Below are 18579 nucleotides of genomic sequence, written 5' to 3' on the forward strand. Positions count from 1 at the left end.
TTTCCTTGTATTAAATACTCTGTTCCCACGCACTTTGGCAACAACTTAAGGTTTGCAGTGCCTTAAATTTGTATAGTAGACTCTGTTCGCTAAATATTTTTTTTTATCTTGATTACTGAATTAACCCATTATCTGAAATCTGTACACTACGAAAACTCTCAACTTTAACTGGGTGAATGGACGCATCATGGGGCAAAACCTTTTGAACCACAGGTCCCTCCAATGGAGTAACTTACAGGATGCATCCAAATTCTGGGATCCATGACTTCCATAGAATTAAAACTTGGCAAGTTTTATAAAACATTTGATGACATAAAGCATTTTACGACACAATACAAAATATCATAAAACTCTTCTGTGGTCCACTTTTGGTGCTTGACTATAGCAGAGTCAACATTGGAATCCTTTCAAGGTAAGTACAGCTCAACTTACAACGGTTCTTTTAATGACTGTTCGAAGTTACAGGCACTGAAAAAGTGACTTTATGCTGTTTTTCTCTTATGACCATTGCGGTGTTCCCGTGGACACGCAATCAAAATTCAGACGCTTGGCAACGGAGTCATATTTATGACAGTTGCTGTAACCAGGGTCATGTCATCATCCCCTTTGGCGACCTTCTGACAAGAATACTCAATGGGGAAGCCAGATTCACTTAACAATTGTGTTACTAACTTAACAATTGCAGAGATTCACTTAACAAATGTGAGAAGAAGCATCATAAAATGGGGAAAAATTAACTTAACATTTGTCTTGCTTAGTAACAGAAATGTGGGGCTGAGTTGTGGTCTTAAGTTGAGGACTACCTGTACATCTCTACCCTGATTTCTTTTTTAAAAAAACTACTCCACTACACTAGAAACTCTGCCATTATTGAAGGCGTTGAGGAATTGGATACGGAAATTCCTTTGAAAGGATGACCCAACAGGTGACCCAGCATGTCTCATGCTACTATATGATGGATCACAAACTACCAGATGATTCACACAAAATGCTAACCCTCTAAAACAGGAGTCTCTCCCAGGCTGCAGACCCTTTGGAACGATGGAGCTCCATTTGTGAGAATGAGGGGGGCTCATGCTCGCTCGTGAAGCTCCATTTGTGCAAGCAGCGGTCACATGCATAGAACCATTATCTTCCCCCCTCCCGCCGAGCTGGCAAGCTGGAAAGGTTGGGGTTCTAAAAAAACTTCCCAAACCTAAAGTTAATTTGAGCCAATTTTGCCCAAATGTGTGATTGCCTGAATGCACCTGGCGTAAACCGGGTTGCAACTTCTGCATGAACAAGCTTGTAGGTATATCAATCTAAACCTCCATGATTACTTTGATGATCCTTTGTCCACAAGTCCAAACTTTTTATGGAAGGCAGCTCAGCGCTCAAGCCATCTTTTCCTTCCTCTCCTATTCTCCCTATAAATTCTTTGGCCTCCTGGAGGGAGAAACCAGCCTGGCAACTCAGAACTCTCTAGGTTTCAAAGACAGCAAAACCATTTTTGACAAGCACTCTCAATTTTCATGGACCTGGTTTCAACTTGTTTAGTGGGGAGGGGGCAACCCCAAATTTTCTGCCCTAATTGGATTCTTTTCCATTCCATGATGATCTTCTGCTGCAAAAATTATACAGGTAGTCCTCAATGTATGACCGCAATGGAGCCCAAACTTCCTGTTGCTAAGCAAGACAATTATTAAATGAATTGTGCTCCATTTTATGGCCATTTTGCACAGTTTTTGAATGTTGAATGTTTGAATGTTTATTTTATTTATATGCCGCCCTTTCCCCGGAGGGGACTCAGGGCGGCTCACAACTCAAACCAGGGAAGGGGGATACAAACAAAAATTAAAAACGACACAAAACAATACATAATTTAAAACACACAACAGTCATACCATTCGAGACGGGGGCAACAGTTCTTTAGCCCCAGGCCTGTCGGAACAGCCAGGTTTTAAGGGCTTTGTGGAAGGCCTGGAGGGTGGTGAGGGTTCGAATCTCCACGGGGAGTTCGTTCCAGAGGGTCGGAGCAGCCACAGAGAAGGCTCTCCTCCGGGTAGTCGCCAGTCGACACTGGCCGGCGGATGGAATTCGGAGGAGGCCTAATCTGTGGGATCTAATCGGTCTAGTGGAGGTAATTGGCAGCAGGCGGTCTCTCAAGTACCCAGGTCCAATACCATGAAGGGCTTTATAAGTGACGACTAGCGCCTTGAAGCGTATCCGGAGACCAATAGGCAACCAGTGCAGCTCGCGGAGGATAGGTGTTACGTGGGTGAACCGAGGTGCACCCATGATCGCTCGCACGGCTGCATTCTGGACAAGCTGAAGTCGCCGAATGCTCTTCAAGGGCTGCCCCATGTAGAGCACATTGCAGTAGTCCAGTCTAGAGGTCACAAGGGCGCGAGTGACTGTTGTGAGGGCTTCCCGGTTCAGGTAGGGACGCAAGTGGTGCACCAGGCGAACCTGGGCACCTGCAGTTATTTTAAGCGAATAACTGCATTAAGTGAATTGTGCAGTCATTAAGCAAACCTGTCTCCCTCCATGGACTTTGCCTGTCGAAAGCTGGCTGGGAAGGTCACACATGGTGATCACAGGGACCCAAGACAATTCCACTGTCATAAATAGGTGTCAGTTGTCAAGGTGCCCAAATTTTGATCACGTGGCCACAGAGATGTTACAATGGTGTTAAGTGTGAAAACTGACCACAAGTCACTTTTTTCAGTGCCATTGTGGCTTTGAATGGTCATTCATTTTAGCAAGGGGTTCTCTGCCTGGTTGCTGGATGGGCGTGGCCTAGTTGGCCTCCTACACTAGTGGTGGTGGTGTTTGCCCTCCCTGGGCTCCGGAGGCTTTCCTCGAGCCTCAGGGAGGGTGAAAATGGTTTCCCCATGCTCCGGAAGCCCTCTGGAAGCCAAAAATGAACCCTTTTCCAGCCTTCCCGAATTTCCCGGAAGCCCATTTCCCACCCTCCCTGAGCTTTGGCATGCGCCATGCATACAAAACAAGCTGCATGGGGACCCCTGGGAGGGTAGGGGCAGATGGGTGAGGCCAGCCAGTAGTGGGTTTTGGGGGTTCTCCGAACTGCACAGAATCTTAGCTAGGGGTTCTCCTGAACCCCCGCAAACCCCCAGCAGCCCACCCCTGATTAAACTAATGGATGGAAGTCAAGGACTATCTATGCTACTATTGCTACAGTACTATACAACATTGGTTTCCAGCCTTTCTGGCTTGGTGGACTGTCAGAGGTGGAGTGGAGCGAGAAGGGATGGTTTTGTGTGCATGCATGCTGCTTTCACAAATGCAGCTTTGTGTGTGTGTATATGTGTGTGTGTGTGCGCGCGCGCACGTTCACACGTGTGCACATTCACCCACAACTTCTCCAACCCAGCTCCGAATGGGCTGGAGCCCGGCAATGGGCTGCGACCTGCAGGTTGGAGACCCTTGCTATACAACTACTCTTGAAGAATCAAAGACCCCCTTCAAATGATGCTGCCAAATTGAGGCCAGCTGTAAGTATTTAAAGCTGCCCCCCCCCCCAATGTCCACGCATCCCCATCAACATAGCTTTTATGAAACAAGCAGAGATGTTAAACCATTCAGAGCCCTGGATCTCTTTCAAAGAGGAAATAATGACATTCAAGGCAGCCTGCACAGTGTAGTCGACAGGTAAACAGCCTAAGCTCCGTGTGGTTCCCTAAAGCAGAGGTCTTCCAATTTGGCAACTTTAAGATTTGTGGACTTCAACTCCCAGAATTCTCCAGCCAGCATAGCTAACATAACAAGTCTTAAAGTTGCCAAGTTTCGGTACCCTTGACCTAAAGGCTCCAGACCTCCTCCCAGAGACACAGTGCAATTGTAATTTTTAGTGAGACAGAGGATGGAAATTATTAACTATGTGGGGAGTATTCACCACAACAGCATTTAATTGCTTTAACATCATTTAAATTTAAACAGTTCGGTCCTTACGTGCTTCTTTGTCCTGGCCTTGCCCACTTCTATGAATATGGCCCCTGGAACGCCTCTCAAAGGAATGTGTCCAAACCACTCATTCCAGTTGAGGTGTAAATATAAATACCCAGCAGACTGAAAAGGTCTAGGCCAGAATCCTGATTCCAGCAGTGACCATCTTCTTCCCTTGGAATTCCTGCAAATGACACCAAAAAGCAGACTTTGTCTCAACAGTGAGATTCCATATTGTTTTAATTGCTAGGTGTTACTCGTCACATGCATTTCCTCTTCCTCTAAGTCTTCTTTAAAGCCATCCTAGCATTGGCCATTGCTGCTGCTAGTATTTTTGGCCCCCAAGAAATATAAATTGTCTGATTGTCTCTAGCGCCGTCTGTCTTGCACACACTGCTGATTGATTCCCATGAACAAATTGAAGACCTGTGTTCAGAATTCCAAGAATTCTCATTTCTGCTTTTATTTTTTTTTAAATATGTCTCTTCCCTGTTCTCCCTGCCTTATCTTATCTTCTGCTTGGTACTTGGAACCTTGGTACTCTCCAGTTCTCATTGTTTTTACCCGCCATATACAGCTTCTTCAGTTTGGGGCGTGGCTTGGTGGGGTGGGCATGGCAGCGGAAGGATACTGCAAAATCCCCATTCCCTCCCTACTCTTGGAGGAAGGATACTGCAAAATCCCCATTCCCTCCCCACCCCTCTAACCTGCTTTCCAGCTCCATTCTCCTGTGCAGGATAACAGAAGAAGACCCAGCCAATCAGCTGGGACTTGGGAGGCAGCAAATAGATGGGGGTGGAGCCAGCCAGAGGTGGTATTTACCAGTTCTCTGAACTACTCAACATGTCCGCTACTAGTTCGCCAGAACCAGGGCCGGATTTAGATGAAAAGAGGCCCTAGGCTATTCCACTTATGAGGCCCTTTCACCTCTCATTTTTAAGTTTGTCAATTACATGAGAGACAATAAAATACATCATTACTGTGATATATTCAATATATATAGCTGGCCTCCCGACGGAGGGTGGCTCTGCTCTGCGGCAAAGGCAGCGAGGCCAGCTGCCTCCCCTGCTGCGCTCAGCTGCCCTGCTCGGCCGCCTCGCCCTCACCTGCCTGGCCACTGGTGGGCCCCGTCGTTGATGGGGTGGCTACTGGGAGCGGCCGCGCCTCTCACCCGACCGCCGGTGCCGGGAATGTGGGCAGGCTCCCCAACTGCTGCGGCGCTGGAACAATCTTAACCAATACATTTTTCTGTTTGTTTATTAGTCATATGCGTAGAATTTCTCTTTATTTTCGGTTCAGTGTTTTAGTGTTCACTGATTTTAGAATAGTGTAATTTTAATTTTGCTAACAATTTGAATGTAGGCCCCTCTTGATCTTGAGGCCCTAGGCTGAAGCCTAGTTAGCCTGTAGGAAAATCCGGCCCTGGCCAGAACTGATCAGAACTGGCTGAATACCACCTCTGAGTCCCATCTCTGGAGAGGCACTGACTTGGAGGGTGTGAAAAAAGAGAAGGCAGCCAATGTTCCCTCTAATTTTTTTTCAGTGTGTGCGGAAAAGTATAGTATTTGAGAGGCACATTTTCATGCCTGAGCACCTCAATTTTTTAGCCATAATTGCCATGAGTAGATGTTGGGGAGGGGACAAGGAGGAAAAGGGTCCCCTCCCTCTCCCTCAGACCCCCCAGGAAGGAAGGAAGGGGAGGAGGAGGGAAAGGAAATGGGAAAGAAGAAAAGGAAAAAGGAAATGGGAAAGAAGAAAGGAAAGGAAAATAAAAATAAAAGGAAATGAAAAAAGAAAGGAAAAAGGAAAGGAAATGGGAAAGAAGAAAGGAAAGAATGAAGAAGGGGGAAAGGGAAGGGAAAAGAAAAAAGGGAAAAGGAAATAAGGAAAGGAAAAGAGAAAGGAAAGGAAAAGAGAAAGGATGAAGAAGGGAGGGAAAGGGAAGGGAAAAGAAAAAAGGGAAAAGGAAATAAGGAAAGGGGAAAGTAAAGGGAATGGAAAAGAAGAAAGGAAAAGAAAAAGGAAAGGAAAAAGGAAAGGAAAGGAAAAAGAAGGAAAGGAAAAAGGAAAGGAAAAGAGAAAGGGAAGGAAATGGAAAAGAAGTAAAGGAAAAGGAAAGGAAAAGAGAAAGGAAATGGAAAAGATGGAAAGGAAAAAGGAAAGGAGAAAGGAAAGGAAAAGAGAAAGGAAATGGAAAAGGAAAAGGAAAGGAAAAGAGAAAGGAAAGGAAAAAGAAAAGGAAGATAGAAGGACAGAAAGGGAAAGGAAAGAGTGGAAAGGATTGGTACTGCTCAAAAATTAAGTCTCAAGATCTCATGGACCCCTTTGGCTCAGGCAGTCCAATTCCACGCTGGTTCCCTCTCTCCCCAAAGTGAAGGGATCGCAAAAGACTGCCCAGTCTAGAACGGGGCTTCAGACGACGCAATGCCTGAGAAACCCCGGATGTGCAGAGAAACGCAGGCTACAACCAGCGAATCACGTTTACCCAGGAACCGACGAAGCCTCCCTTCTGCAGCGTCATCGGTCTCAGGGAAGAGTCTTCCTTGATTTCACCAATCACTAGATGGAGGAGAGAGTTCGGTGCAGAGAGAGAAGGGAGGGAGAGGGGATATTTTCAGTCACATTTAAAGAAACGCTGCGCTGCAGTTTGAAACTTCTGCACGGTGTTTTCTTGTTATGTGTGCGGCCGCGCAGGCGCGCAGCTTAAAGGGAACATTGAAGGCAGACATTTGGATTCTGCTTACTTCCTTGAAATTCTCTTCACCCTCTCAGGAATTTTCATAAACGTTCAGGTATCTGCAAAGGTTCAACCCACAAGCAGCCATATTCCCTATGCTGGCATTTCCCTACCTGGGCCTTTTGATGAGCTAAAAGCACCATAATTCCCAGCTAGCTGTACTGGCTGGGAATTACAAGAGGGTTAGTCCCCTGCGCCAGGAGAGTGACTGGTGGGGGGTGATAGCCACAAAGCAAAAAACACAATATGCACTGTGTTGCAAATATTAAGTAGTGTTGACTACTAAGATGAAAGAAATGTTATATTAAGAAGTGAAAACTCGAGGACTTCCAGTTTGATGTCGCTGCGATATAGACACAGAGAAACGGATCTCCACATTCCCTATGCTGAATTCTTCCCGTTAGTGGGCTCCAGAGGGAGCCTGAGCCGCCCTGCAGGGGTGGTGAAGCAAAGAGGAGCATCCTGTTGGAGGAAGCCGGGAACATTTTTATGCAAACACATGAAATTATGGAAGTGCCAGACCTAAATCGGTCTGGAACACATTGAATATTTATGGCAGCGTCTTAAGTGGTAAAGAGAAAATACTTTGCAAACAAACCATGGTCCAGTCTACTTCATTACTGCTTTACATTTTTTTAAAAAAACAACCTACAGATTTTGAAGCTAAGCCTTTCAGGAGGAGCTCCAGAGTCTACCTAGGACAGTGACGGCTAACCTTTTTGGTGCTGAGTGTTCAAAGCGTGTGTCCGCGTGAAACTTCAAAATGCAATGCGAGCACCCCCACGCATGCGCCCTGCCCCTGTGCCCGTTTTGGCTTCCAGGTTGGTGCAGGAGGCCTTCCAGGTCCAAAATGGGGTGCAGGGGGCGCACAGGTGTGAACCCCCAAAATACGATGCGAGCGACCCCCCCCGCACATGCATGGTTTCCCGTGTGTGCATGCTCATGTCCCCTGCATGTGCCCTCCCCCCACGCATGCACAGCACCCAAAGACCAGCTGGCCAGCATATGCCCATAGGTGGTGGAGCTGGGCTGGGACGATGGCTGACGTGCCCGCAGAGAGGGCTCTGGGTGCCACCTATGGCACACGTGCCATAGGTTTGCCATCACGGACCTAGGAGGTCTTCCAACATGAAGAGTGTTTAAACCAGACTTTTATTTTTTCCGGTACATGTAGACCACACCAGATATATAGTCTGAGTCCTGATCGGATTCCTCATGGGATGTTGCTCTCTCCCATTTTTCAACTTCTTGCATCCCAACCTTTTCCCACAATCCTTGCTGCTCCAGGTCATTCAGTAACTGCTGCAATTCAATCTTGTATCGTAAGTTGCTTGAGTTGTTTCGTGTGGTCAGACACACAAGGCCACCTGTTGTGCAAAACCACAGCATTTCAATCTAAAACCATTAGGGAAGCCTTGATAAGCCTAAAAACAAGATAACGGTAAAATCTTCTTCACCCTGAATCTGACTCCTGGGGCAGGTCATAATATGGAAGGAATTTGTAAGAAACAAATAAAAATAAAATAAAGACAGCAACCATAAGCATATAATGTAGGCTATCACATTGATTGTTTTAACCTGTTCCATACAGGTTAAAGCTTGAACCTTAACTTCAAAACCCAGAAAAGGTTAACCACAGAATGCCCCTCTGTAGCAGGAAATCCAGCAATACGGAATCCTTTTTAAGAGAGATGTAGAGATGAAACTGTTTTAGACGCATTAATGTTCTCATACAGGAGCATTCTCCCTCTTACAATCAGACAATGAAATGAAAGTAGGAGAAAGGGAAGGACAAGATGGCAAATCTCCCTCTTCCTGATGAAACTGAATGGGTGAGTTTCCATAAATGCTAGACTAAGATAAAATGTGGTTGAGCAATTTATGGTGGAACGCAGCTAAAGCTTAGATTGTGGGAGCCAGGCTATTACATGAAACTGTGGCATGGTTTTATTTGTGCAGGCAACGGCATACAGATAGTCCTCGACTTACGACTACAATTGAGTCCAACTTTTCTGTTGCTCAGTGAGACATCTGTAAATGATTTTTGCCCCCATTTTATCACCTTTCTTGCCACATTTATTAAGTGAGTCACTGCAGTTGTAATATTAGTAACATGGTTGCTAGGTGAAATCTGGCTTCCCCATTGACAAGGCTTGTCAGAAAGTTGCAAAAGGTGATCCCGTTACCCTGGGACATTGCAACCGTCATAAATACGAGTCAGTTCCAAGTATCCTAATTTTGATTGTGTGACCATGGGGATGCTGCGATGTTTGTAAGTGTGAAAAATACGTCAGTTTTTTCAATGCCGTTGAAACTTCAAACAGTCACTAAATAAACTGTTGTTAAGTTGAGGACTACCTGTATTCTCCAGATACAGGATTTAGCATTGTTAATACAGGTTAAGATTGAGTATGATGTGTGAACCTCATCCTGGTCACCTAGTAACTTAGAGGGCGGAGGTGAGCAAAAAGCAAGTTTGCGATGAAGAAGCGGGCAAGGTTTTCTCATCACATCTTCATACAGGGAAGAGAAATTAAATAGCAAATAAAATCATTGCCAAATGCATGTAAGGAGCTCAAAAGGAAGCCAGCGATGAGTAAAACTAAATTCCTGAGAAAGAACGTGTCTGATTCCAGATATTCACGTACAGTAGTGGCTAAAATTGTGGAAACCTTTTGGGAAAAGTGTATTTTCTAAAACTAGCTAATAACACCACTTTTTTTGTAGTAGTAGTACCATAAAATTACATATCAAGGGAAAGATACTTTAATCAGGAATGTAATGCAATAACTCTTATGAAGGATTTGCTATTAGAATAGCATATATAAAGAAGAAAGGTAAAATGATATATACAAAAAGTATCACCATAGAAAAAATGAGATATATAAAAATTATCACCATGTCAGTTAATACTTAGTTGTGTAACCTTTAACATGAATTAGGGCCTTACAACGTCTTCCTACAGAGTGAACCAAGTCTTTTAGTTCTGCAGCTGTTATAATGTGAAACCATGATTGAATGATTGCTTCCCTTAACTGGGTTTTATTGCAGGGTCGCTTCTGACTAACAAGTTTCTTTAGTCGGCTCCATAAATTTTCAATTGGATTAGGGTCAGGCCTATTCCCAGGCCATTCCAGCAGTGGAATATGATTATCTTGAAATTCCCCCCCAAAAAGTGGTGTTATTAGCCATCCAACCTCAAAAATACACTTTTCCCCAAAGGTTTCCACAATTTTGGCCAATTTTATATTTATATTTAGAAATGTAGGCAATCTGAAGAAAGGAGACAATCCAACCCATATGGTTCTGCAAGGTTCTGATCAAAACACATTTTAAATGGCATGCCTGTCTTTCAACCCTGCAACACCCAGGAAAGTGTACATTTCTGCTCCATGGTCTGTTTATGACAGTGTTTCTCAACCTTGGCAACTTGAAGTCCACAGGACTTCAAGTTGTCAAGGTTGAGAAACAGTGGTTTATGAAGTGTTGGCAAGATAACAGCACCATCTAGTGGTTATGAGTTTTCCATCTAAGCCAGTCCAACATCCTGTGTCAAAAAGGGGCCAATTTAGTCTCTTTGGGAAACCCTCAAGGCATTTAAAAACCCAAAAGGTTTCTCTTATGCTTGCTTACAAGCTGTTTAAAGGTCAACTGCCTCTGAATGTGTGTGTGTGTGTGTGTATCCATCTAGCAATCCCCGTTAGATCCCTTTCCCATCTCCACTCCATGTGTTTTGTCTGACCTCTTTTTAGAAAGATACCCAACTATCATTGCATCTTGCAACAGGGCATTTCAGAAATTAATTGCACATTGTGTGACAGTCCTTTCTCTTTCTTGTTTTAATCATTACCCAGTTTCACAAGATCAGCCTGAGATCCAGTTGCCCATACAATTTCTGGAGATGACGTTCTGGAGCCTTGGAGGAAACTCAAGCGAAGGCGCATTCAAATAAACCAGGGGTGTCAAACTCGTATCGTCACATGATGTATCCCGACCACTTCCTCCCCTTTGCTAAAATGGGGTTGGGCGTGGCCAACGAGTGACGCATCTGGCCCATGGACCACGAGTTTGACACCCCTGAAATAAACCAAGCATCCCTCTTAAACTGCACTGGGCCAGTTCCAATGAAAAGCATCACGAATCCAAGCGCCCTAATTTCTGGGGAATAAATTGGTGTCAATTGGGTTGGTTGAAAAAGCAAGAGGTCTGGCATAGTTTTACAATCCAAGTCCCACCTCTTTTGTACTGTATAAAAGGAGTAGAAGTTGTGATCCAACACTGCAGCCCCCATTATGCCCATTTTAATCCTCCAGATGCCAAAGGGGATTCAATTATTGTATGTAAGAACTCAGAACAGTCTCACACTAAATCAGATCACCAATCCACCTAGCTTAGAATTAATAACTGCCATAACTGACAGCAGCCTATTAGATTTGGATCTCTTCCAAATCTGTAATTCCTGAATCACAAGCTATGGTCCTTTCCACCTCCAGATACCCACCTATGTTCTCAGTCTAATACCCGACGAAGCAAATATACACCAACAATGCTTCTAATCCCTAAAATGTCATAAATCAATTTGTTCTCTTAAAGTCCCATAAAACATTAAGCAACATTATATGTGCAATGAACTTCCCACTGGGGACTTACAATGTGAGAACATCCCATTCTCTCTAGTTTCAGCAATGAAAAGTTCAGTTAAAGTGCCTCTAATTACAGACAATAATATCTGCTTGACCCATGACCTAATTGCATATGTCCTTGACAAAGAAATTGGTAAACATAGCACTTTCCTTGTTACCCATAAAACTTTGGTCTCAATCAGCGGTTGTTGCTACCTTTGATAAGAATGATTCAGCCCTCATTACAGCATCTGGTTAGGATAACTTTGTCCATATTAGGTACTGTAAGATAAAATCTTACTCCTGTCTCCATTCATGGGGCTGAATTTTCTTTGGAAGATTGGAGGGGAAGTATTTGCTTCATTCATGATGCTTCAGACATTATTTTCAATGATGTTTCAATGATGTTGGCTAAAATCAGCCTGCTCTCATTTCTGCTTGCATCGATTTCTTCACAAATCTTTCCTCTTAAAACTACTGTATAGGATTTTTAATAAAGGCCTGGATTGATCTATTCTAAAGCATTTGGCAGACTTCAGCATTTTGAGTTGATTCTGATCAGCTGAGAGCTGCAGCATAGCACAAAAGGACCAGAGGTGGGTTGCTGCTGGTTCGGCCGAACTGGTAGTGGAATTTAGGCTTGGGTTGTAGAACCGGAAGCGACCCAGGCCTGCCACGCCCCTGAACCGGTTCCCTTGCTGCCGCTTGGCCACCACCATTTTGGATTTTAGTGACTGCGCGTGTGCAGTTAACTGTAAATCGTTCTGCGCATGCTGTGCACGGGTTGCGAACCGGCAGTAACGCCGGCAGCAACCCACTCCTGACCCACTTGGGGAGAGTCCTTCTCTCTATCTATGGCCACAGGGAATCTAACAAAAATTAGATTTCCAGTTCATTGATGTCCTTCAGAGCAATCATGATGGTATTTCCTTACAGGGCGTTTAGTGTGCAATTATCTTGCCTAAGCCACAAAATTTTATGGGGAATGTTAAGCACATGATATAATCTTCCTATATTTTCCCCGCCATTTTGTTTTCTTATCAGAGCAAATCTATTAAGGAAAGTAAGATGGAATAGTTGCACAATACTAGTCAGTGTTCAGACCCCTTGACCTTCCCTGCCTGATGACTGCTTATTGCACCTCGCCTGCCATAAGCCTACATTACTGTTTTTCAAACTTAGCAACTCTAATCAACGCATGGACTTCAACACCCAGAATCCCCCAGTTTGAAAAACAGTGATCTAGATCGTTTCCCAAATCTTGGGAACTTTTAATATGCGTGGCCTTCAACACCCAGAATTCTCCAACCAGCCGTAATTACCAAATGCTAAAATTAGTTTAAAATTAATGAACTAATTAACTGTTTTTAAAGGACAGATCTCACTAATGCTTGATATTCTCACAGGGGAATAAGTGAAGTGTTATGAAATTTGGCAATTTCGGTCAATGTGAATAATTTTTCATTTTCATTGTTTCACATTCATCGGTGTGATATTACGCGGTGATCAGACACTGGAAAACGTTGCTCACCCCTGTTATAAGTCCTCTGAAACTACATCTGAGTCTTTTTTGCAAAAGCTTACCTGGTTTGGTGACCAGAAGCAGCTGGGGAATGACACCAGAGGGCACTTGTCCCTCACTGAGCGCACCCACAATTATAGTAGCATCATAGCAGCCTGTAGAGAAGATGAAGGAGTAACAGGTAGCACCAATGAAGGAGATGGGCATCATTCTTGTTGACCTAGGCTTCCCCAAAAAATACGAAGCAGACTCCACAAACTCCACTTGGTCCCCACAAAACCCCTTTTATTAAACGAATGTGAATTCCTCTCATTCACATTCAGCAAAGGCCTGGTAAACAGTCTTTCAAAGGTGAAGTTATGACCACAGACCTTATCTAGCTTGGAAAGCTGCCATGTAAATATTTTCCAAACGCAGTGCTGTGCAAGGAAAGACTGGGCACAGAGTCTCTGAGATTCACGGACAGATCTTCACTCTCCTGAAACAAACTAACGACTGACCAAACAAATTATTTCCTGCAAAAGCCCACTCCCCTTTTGCTTCTCTTTTATTTCCAATGGGAGGGGCCAATCACCGTTCACCTATGGCTTTACTCCCAAGTCGGCCCTGACTGCTTAATTGTTCTTTTCTTCTGGCAGCTCTGCCCATGCGCACACTGGGAACAGGCTCCAGCTGTTCCTCGGCCTCACTGCTGTCTAGCTCCAAAGGCAGCTGAGAACTGCCAGATGGCCTTGGCCCCATCTCTGCCTCCAACGCAGAGCCCTCATCAGAGCCTTCCCCAGCCTCCAACACTGGCCCATGTTCCTCCCCAAGCTCCTCACTGTCTGACTCTGCTGGCAGGCCACAACATTTTCTTAGAAATCTCCACGCATGCCAGCACATTCCAACTTCTTCCCTTTCTCTAATCTATTCAGTCCATTGCTGAGGATAACTGTTCCCGTTGTTACCTTCAGGAGCTGGTAAAGTTTCCTGGCCCAGCAAGCACAACTTCAAATCCTCGTACAGTCCTTTGTGCCGTGCGTGTTCCAACATCTCCTGGCTGCCATCCAGGCCATGGAGATGGCGAAAACCTTTTGCCTGAAGCTTAGAACACAAAGTGTTAAGTCACAGGAGCCCAGCCAGAAAAACAGTCAGTCCCTATCTACCAACAGTTAAATGAATGCTACAAGCCAAATGGGGTCTGGCCAAGAAAAGAATCAGTAGGCAGAGTGGCAGAGTGACACCTTCAGTGGCAGAGTGACACCTGCTGCCATGGTTCCTCATGGGGGGCACACAAGTGATGACATGTGGATGATGATGATCCTTATGTAATTGGATGCAATGCCACATTACCTATAAGGAAAGGCAATATGGCATCATGACACAGTTCAGCATTAATTTAATTTCTTTATTGGAAACATTTATATAGCTGCCCATCTTCTAGCTAACTCTGGCTGCTCCCAATTTTGGGATCCCAGCAGTTAGCTGGGGATGCCAATGCCTGGCTCTGGCACTTTATGTTCTTATGCCAGGAAACAGGCTCTGCAATGCTTACAATGCTTTTGTGCATGAGCATACATAATCAGTCATTTGCATGACGATGTCACAGTGTGCATGTCATTATTTTGGTGTCCTTGTAGCTTGTATCAGATGACTGTTCTGATGAGATCAAAAGAGTGCTCTCAGTTTCATCCCAGTTATTTTAAAACTATTTACTAACACTATTTTCTGAGGGATTTGAAACAGTCTTGGAAGAGGCATTCTCTTCTTTATTTGTGTCCCACAAGAGGGAAGGCATCGCCTCAGATGGCGCCTACAAGGAAATAATAATGCAATCTGACAAAGGTAAACCTACTTCTTTCCTATCCATTTATTAAGCAACTACTGCTATTACTTGTAATGTCCTAATTATCTTCTAATAAAATAAATCTCGGGGCACCGAAAGCGCCAAGTGTTTGAAAACAGAATACATTCATCAAGAAGCATTCCTTCCGCAAAAGAGATTTTTAAAAAGTTTATTCTTCTCCCATTATGTTCTCTGGAGGTTTTGAACTGCTTCATCCACCCTCAGCAGCACATCCAAGTATCTGTTAGAACCACAATGACAGCAAAATAATGTCGTCATGCCAATGACAGAAATTACATCAAACTATTATTCACACAATGATGTCATGGCATGCATTGTTACTTCTCCCTACATACCAGGGGTGGGTTCCAGCCGGCACTACTGCCAGTTTGCTCATGTGCGTGCTTCACTGTGCGCGCAATTGAAAAACAAGATGGCGCCACCAACAGTGCCAACCGGGGAACCGGTTCGGGGGCATGGCAGGCTGGGTTGCTGCTGGTTCCAGTGACCCAGGCTGCCAAACCACTACCGGTTCGGCCGTACCAGTAGGAACTCACCACTGCTACATACCCTCACAGTTACAGAAATGAACCATGATGTTCCTGCTTGTGGGCCAAGGCTTCTGCTGAGCCCCAAATAAACAAGAAGGAACCTTCAAATGTCATGTTTTCACTCTGCTATCTCTTGAATGTTGATGTCAATGAGGTAGCTAAATATTATATGATATTAATCTGAGTTCTGGATTTGGTTGTTGAGGTTTACATTTTTTCCCCCATCTTATTCTGTTTCTTCATTGATAACATGTCACTTGTAATAATTATTACACAAATTCTTATTAGCACCAGCCTTAAAAGCCATTTGAAGACAATGCTGATGAGAGCAACCCTCTTATTAGCCTTATTTCAAGGAAGGGAAATAGAATGAATAGGGCACTCCAAATGGCAATGGCACAAGGCAAAAACAGGATTAAAGTTGCCTGCATGTGGTCTGTAGGGCAGGCATTAAGAAAACAGAGCTCCCCACAGTGATGAGCTTCCAAATCACATCAGAGGGACAATTATAAGATTATAGTCTTCAAAACCTGATGGAGACCAGCCTAATGTCTCTGGCTGAAGCACGACTCTGATCTCGGTTACCTCCTGGGCCACAAGCCCTGTGCCACAGGCCACATCCAGCACTAGTGCATTCTCAGCTGAACCCTGGAAAACGGAGGCCAAGAAAGCAGCGGCCAGACTTGGAGCTTGGTATTGCAACACCGCCACATCCTAGAAGAGAAAAGGGCTCTAATCACTACAAGAAGCAGGAAGCTCCAAGGTTTGCATGTTTATCTATTAGGTGGTTAAAATAATTGCATCTAATAAAAAGACAGAATCAGCTCCAGAAAGTAAGACCAAGGTTTGCTGAAGGCATATCCGTTGAATTGTATAACTGTACAAAGAGTTCAACTTTGTCCTTTGTCCAAACAGAACATTTCGCAGTTTTGTTTTGTGGCTCCCTTCCAGATGTGCTTGGACCACAGTCTTGTTTCTCCCAGGCTCAGAGACCCTCCTCTGGGAAGATAACCTGAAACTTAGCCAGGCTTGGTTAATGCCTGGATGAGAGACTATTAAGAAGTCTCTGAGCTGTGGTGCTTAAGAAATTGGCGAACAGGTAGTCCTCGAGTTATGACCAGTCACTAAGCAACTATTCAAACTTATAACAGACCTCCGCGGGGTTATTTGCACCTGATTTTGAAGTTCTGACAGCCACCCTCCCCTGCAGTCATGTGACTGCATGTCAACTGCTCAGAAATTGGTTGTATTTACATACGTTTGCAGCACCCACCCACCCCGATACGGTAACAGCATTTTATAATGTTTTTATCAAAAACAGCCTCTAGCAATGGGTTCCACCACAAAACCGCGCTCGACTAAACCGCGTCACTGACGTCATCAACAGGGCAACAACAGCGCTGAGACAGAAGCACGCTGTAAACCCTAAACCTAAAATTAACCCCTAAACCTAAACCTAACCCCCCTAAACCTAATCCTAAACCTAACCCTAAACCTAACCCTTAACCTAACCCTACGCCTAACCCTTAACCTAATCCTAACCCTTAACCTAACCCTAAACCTAACCCTAACCCTTAACCTAACCCTAAAGCTAACCCTAACCCTTAACCTAACCCTAAACCTAACCCTTACTTAAGTTGAATTGGCTTGCTTTCAAAGTGCTATTTAAAGGGCCCTTCTTTCTCCGCGCTGGCTGTTGTCGCCCTGTTGAAGACGTCAGCGACGCGGTTTAATCTGGCGCGGCTTAGTCGAGCGTGGTTTTGACGAGTCACGCTAGCAATGTATGGGTCTGCTTTACAAAAGTGATGTTCACTTTACCATTACAGTGTTTGCGTAAAGACTGCAGCAAAAAATACTGTAAAATTGGATTGGACATGTGGGTGAGCTCCATTATGGTCGTACGTCAGGGACTACCTGTAGGATTAGAGAGACGGATTTCACATCTACCCTCAATCATGGAAAGCGATGATGTGACTTTGGGCCACTAACCCTTGGAGCCTATGCTATCTCACCGAGTTGTGGAAATAAAATAAAGGGAGATCCCCACAGAAGTTGCTTGAAAGTCCCAGAGATAAGGCAGGACATAAGGTACAGGATGCTTCAAGAAAGCTCTTTTGGCATGTTTCAAATTATGGAGAGTAAATTATTCTGATAAGATTAATATTTTTATTGCTTAATACTTATTATTAGTGCAGATCAGCTACTTGTTTATAGATTAACCTTTGGCTGATTTAGGAACTGAGGAGGGAGGCCTAGATCTCTTAAAGACACTTTTTTGGGCCCATTACACTGTGGAAAAGAGATACACAGCTCTAATATTAATACCAATATAGAAATACTCTGCCAATTCAATATATCTAGCTATTAAAGTGGCTCACTGCTTCAGGCTTGGTATAGGAATTATGGTAGGAAAGCTAGGAAATCCTCAACTTCCTTCCTTTTAAACCCTCAGTTACCCACACTTCTACCTGCCAGGCAAGCGGGTAGCACGAAGACAACAGTTGACTCCTGCCAGCAGTTTACAGCAGGGTAAACACGCTCTGCACATGCTTGGGAGGGTAAAACGCTTTAAGGCACCAGCATTGATGACATTACCTAGTTTAGGTAATACAATACAATATAATAGCAGAGTTGGAAGGGACCTTGGAGGTCTTCTAGTCCAACCCCATGCCTAGGCAGGAAACCCTATAACGTTTCAGACAAATGGTTATTCAACATCTTCTTAAAGACTTTCAGTTTGGGGGGATTCACAACTTCTGGAGGGATTCACAACTTCTGGAGGCAAGCTGTTCCACTGATGAATTGTTCTAACTGTCGGGAAATTTCTCCTCAGCTCTAAGTTGCTTCTCTCCTTGAAATGTCCGCAAGAAAACAAGCTCATTCAAGAGCACCAAGGACCCCTCATTTCAGAACAACAGAATTGGAAGGGACCTTGGAGGTCTTCTAGTGCAGGGGTCTCCAACCGTGGCAACTTTAACCCTGGTGGACTTCAATTCCCAGAATTCCCCAGCCAGCAAAGCTGGCTGGGGAATTCTGGGAGTTGAAGTCCTACAGGCTTAAAGTGACCAAGGTTGGAGACCCCTTCTTCTAGTGCAACCCCTGCTCAGGCAGGAAACCCTATTTCAATCCTGAGCTACACAGATTCTCCTTTACAAGCGCTCCTTCCGGATGCAGGAAGCGACGCGGGGGGGAAGGATAGGGAGCGGCACCTGGTCATAGTGTTCGGCCCAGCCGTTGTAGAACCGCAGCTGCTGCTGCAGGTCGCCTTGGTGGTGGACCTCGGCCACGCGGCGCTGCACTTCGGCCAGGCGGCGGCTGGAGAGAGCGGCCATGGCCAGCTGGAAAGCAGGCGGGGCCTTCCCTCCCATTGGCCGCCC

At 44.7% G+C, this 18579-nt stretch overlaps 1 protein-coding gene across 2 annotated transcripts in view; it reads right to left on the bottom strand.

Moving 5' to 3' along the window:
* Window positions 1-18579, bottom strand: part of METTL27 (methyltransferase like 27) — a 22223-nt gene extending 3644 nt beyond the window's left edge. The window contains exons 1-5 of one of the 2 annotated variants that reach the window (XR_015696882.1): window positions 18412-18579; window positions 15788-15916; window positions 13774-13909; window positions 12889-12981; window positions 3952-4129 (exon numbers count right to left, since the gene is read on the bottom strand). Coding sequence is in view for 1 of the 2 variants with exons in the window: in XM_087717327.1 (XP_087573453.1) it covers window positions 7835-8049; window positions 12889-12981; window positions 13774-13909; window positions 15788-15916; window positions 18412-18570 (732 nt within the window). In the remaining variant the exon portion in view is untranslated. Of the gene's footprint in view, window positions 1-3951; window positions 4130-7815; window positions 8050-12888; window positions 12982-13773; window positions 13910-15787; window positions 15917-18411 lie in introns of those variants that run through there. The other variant, XM_087717327.1, reaches the window with a different exon arrangement.

Source organism: Thamnophis sirtalis, unplaced genomic scaffold (genome assembly GCF_051295495.1).
Source record: "Thamnophis sirtalis isolate CommonGarterSnake01/CBP01778 unplaced genomic scaffold, rThaSir2_p1.2 scaffold_6, whole genome shotgun sequence".
Lineage (NCBI taxonomy): Eukaryota > Metazoa > Chordata > Lepidosauria > Squamata > Natricidae > Thamnophis > Thamnophis sirtalis.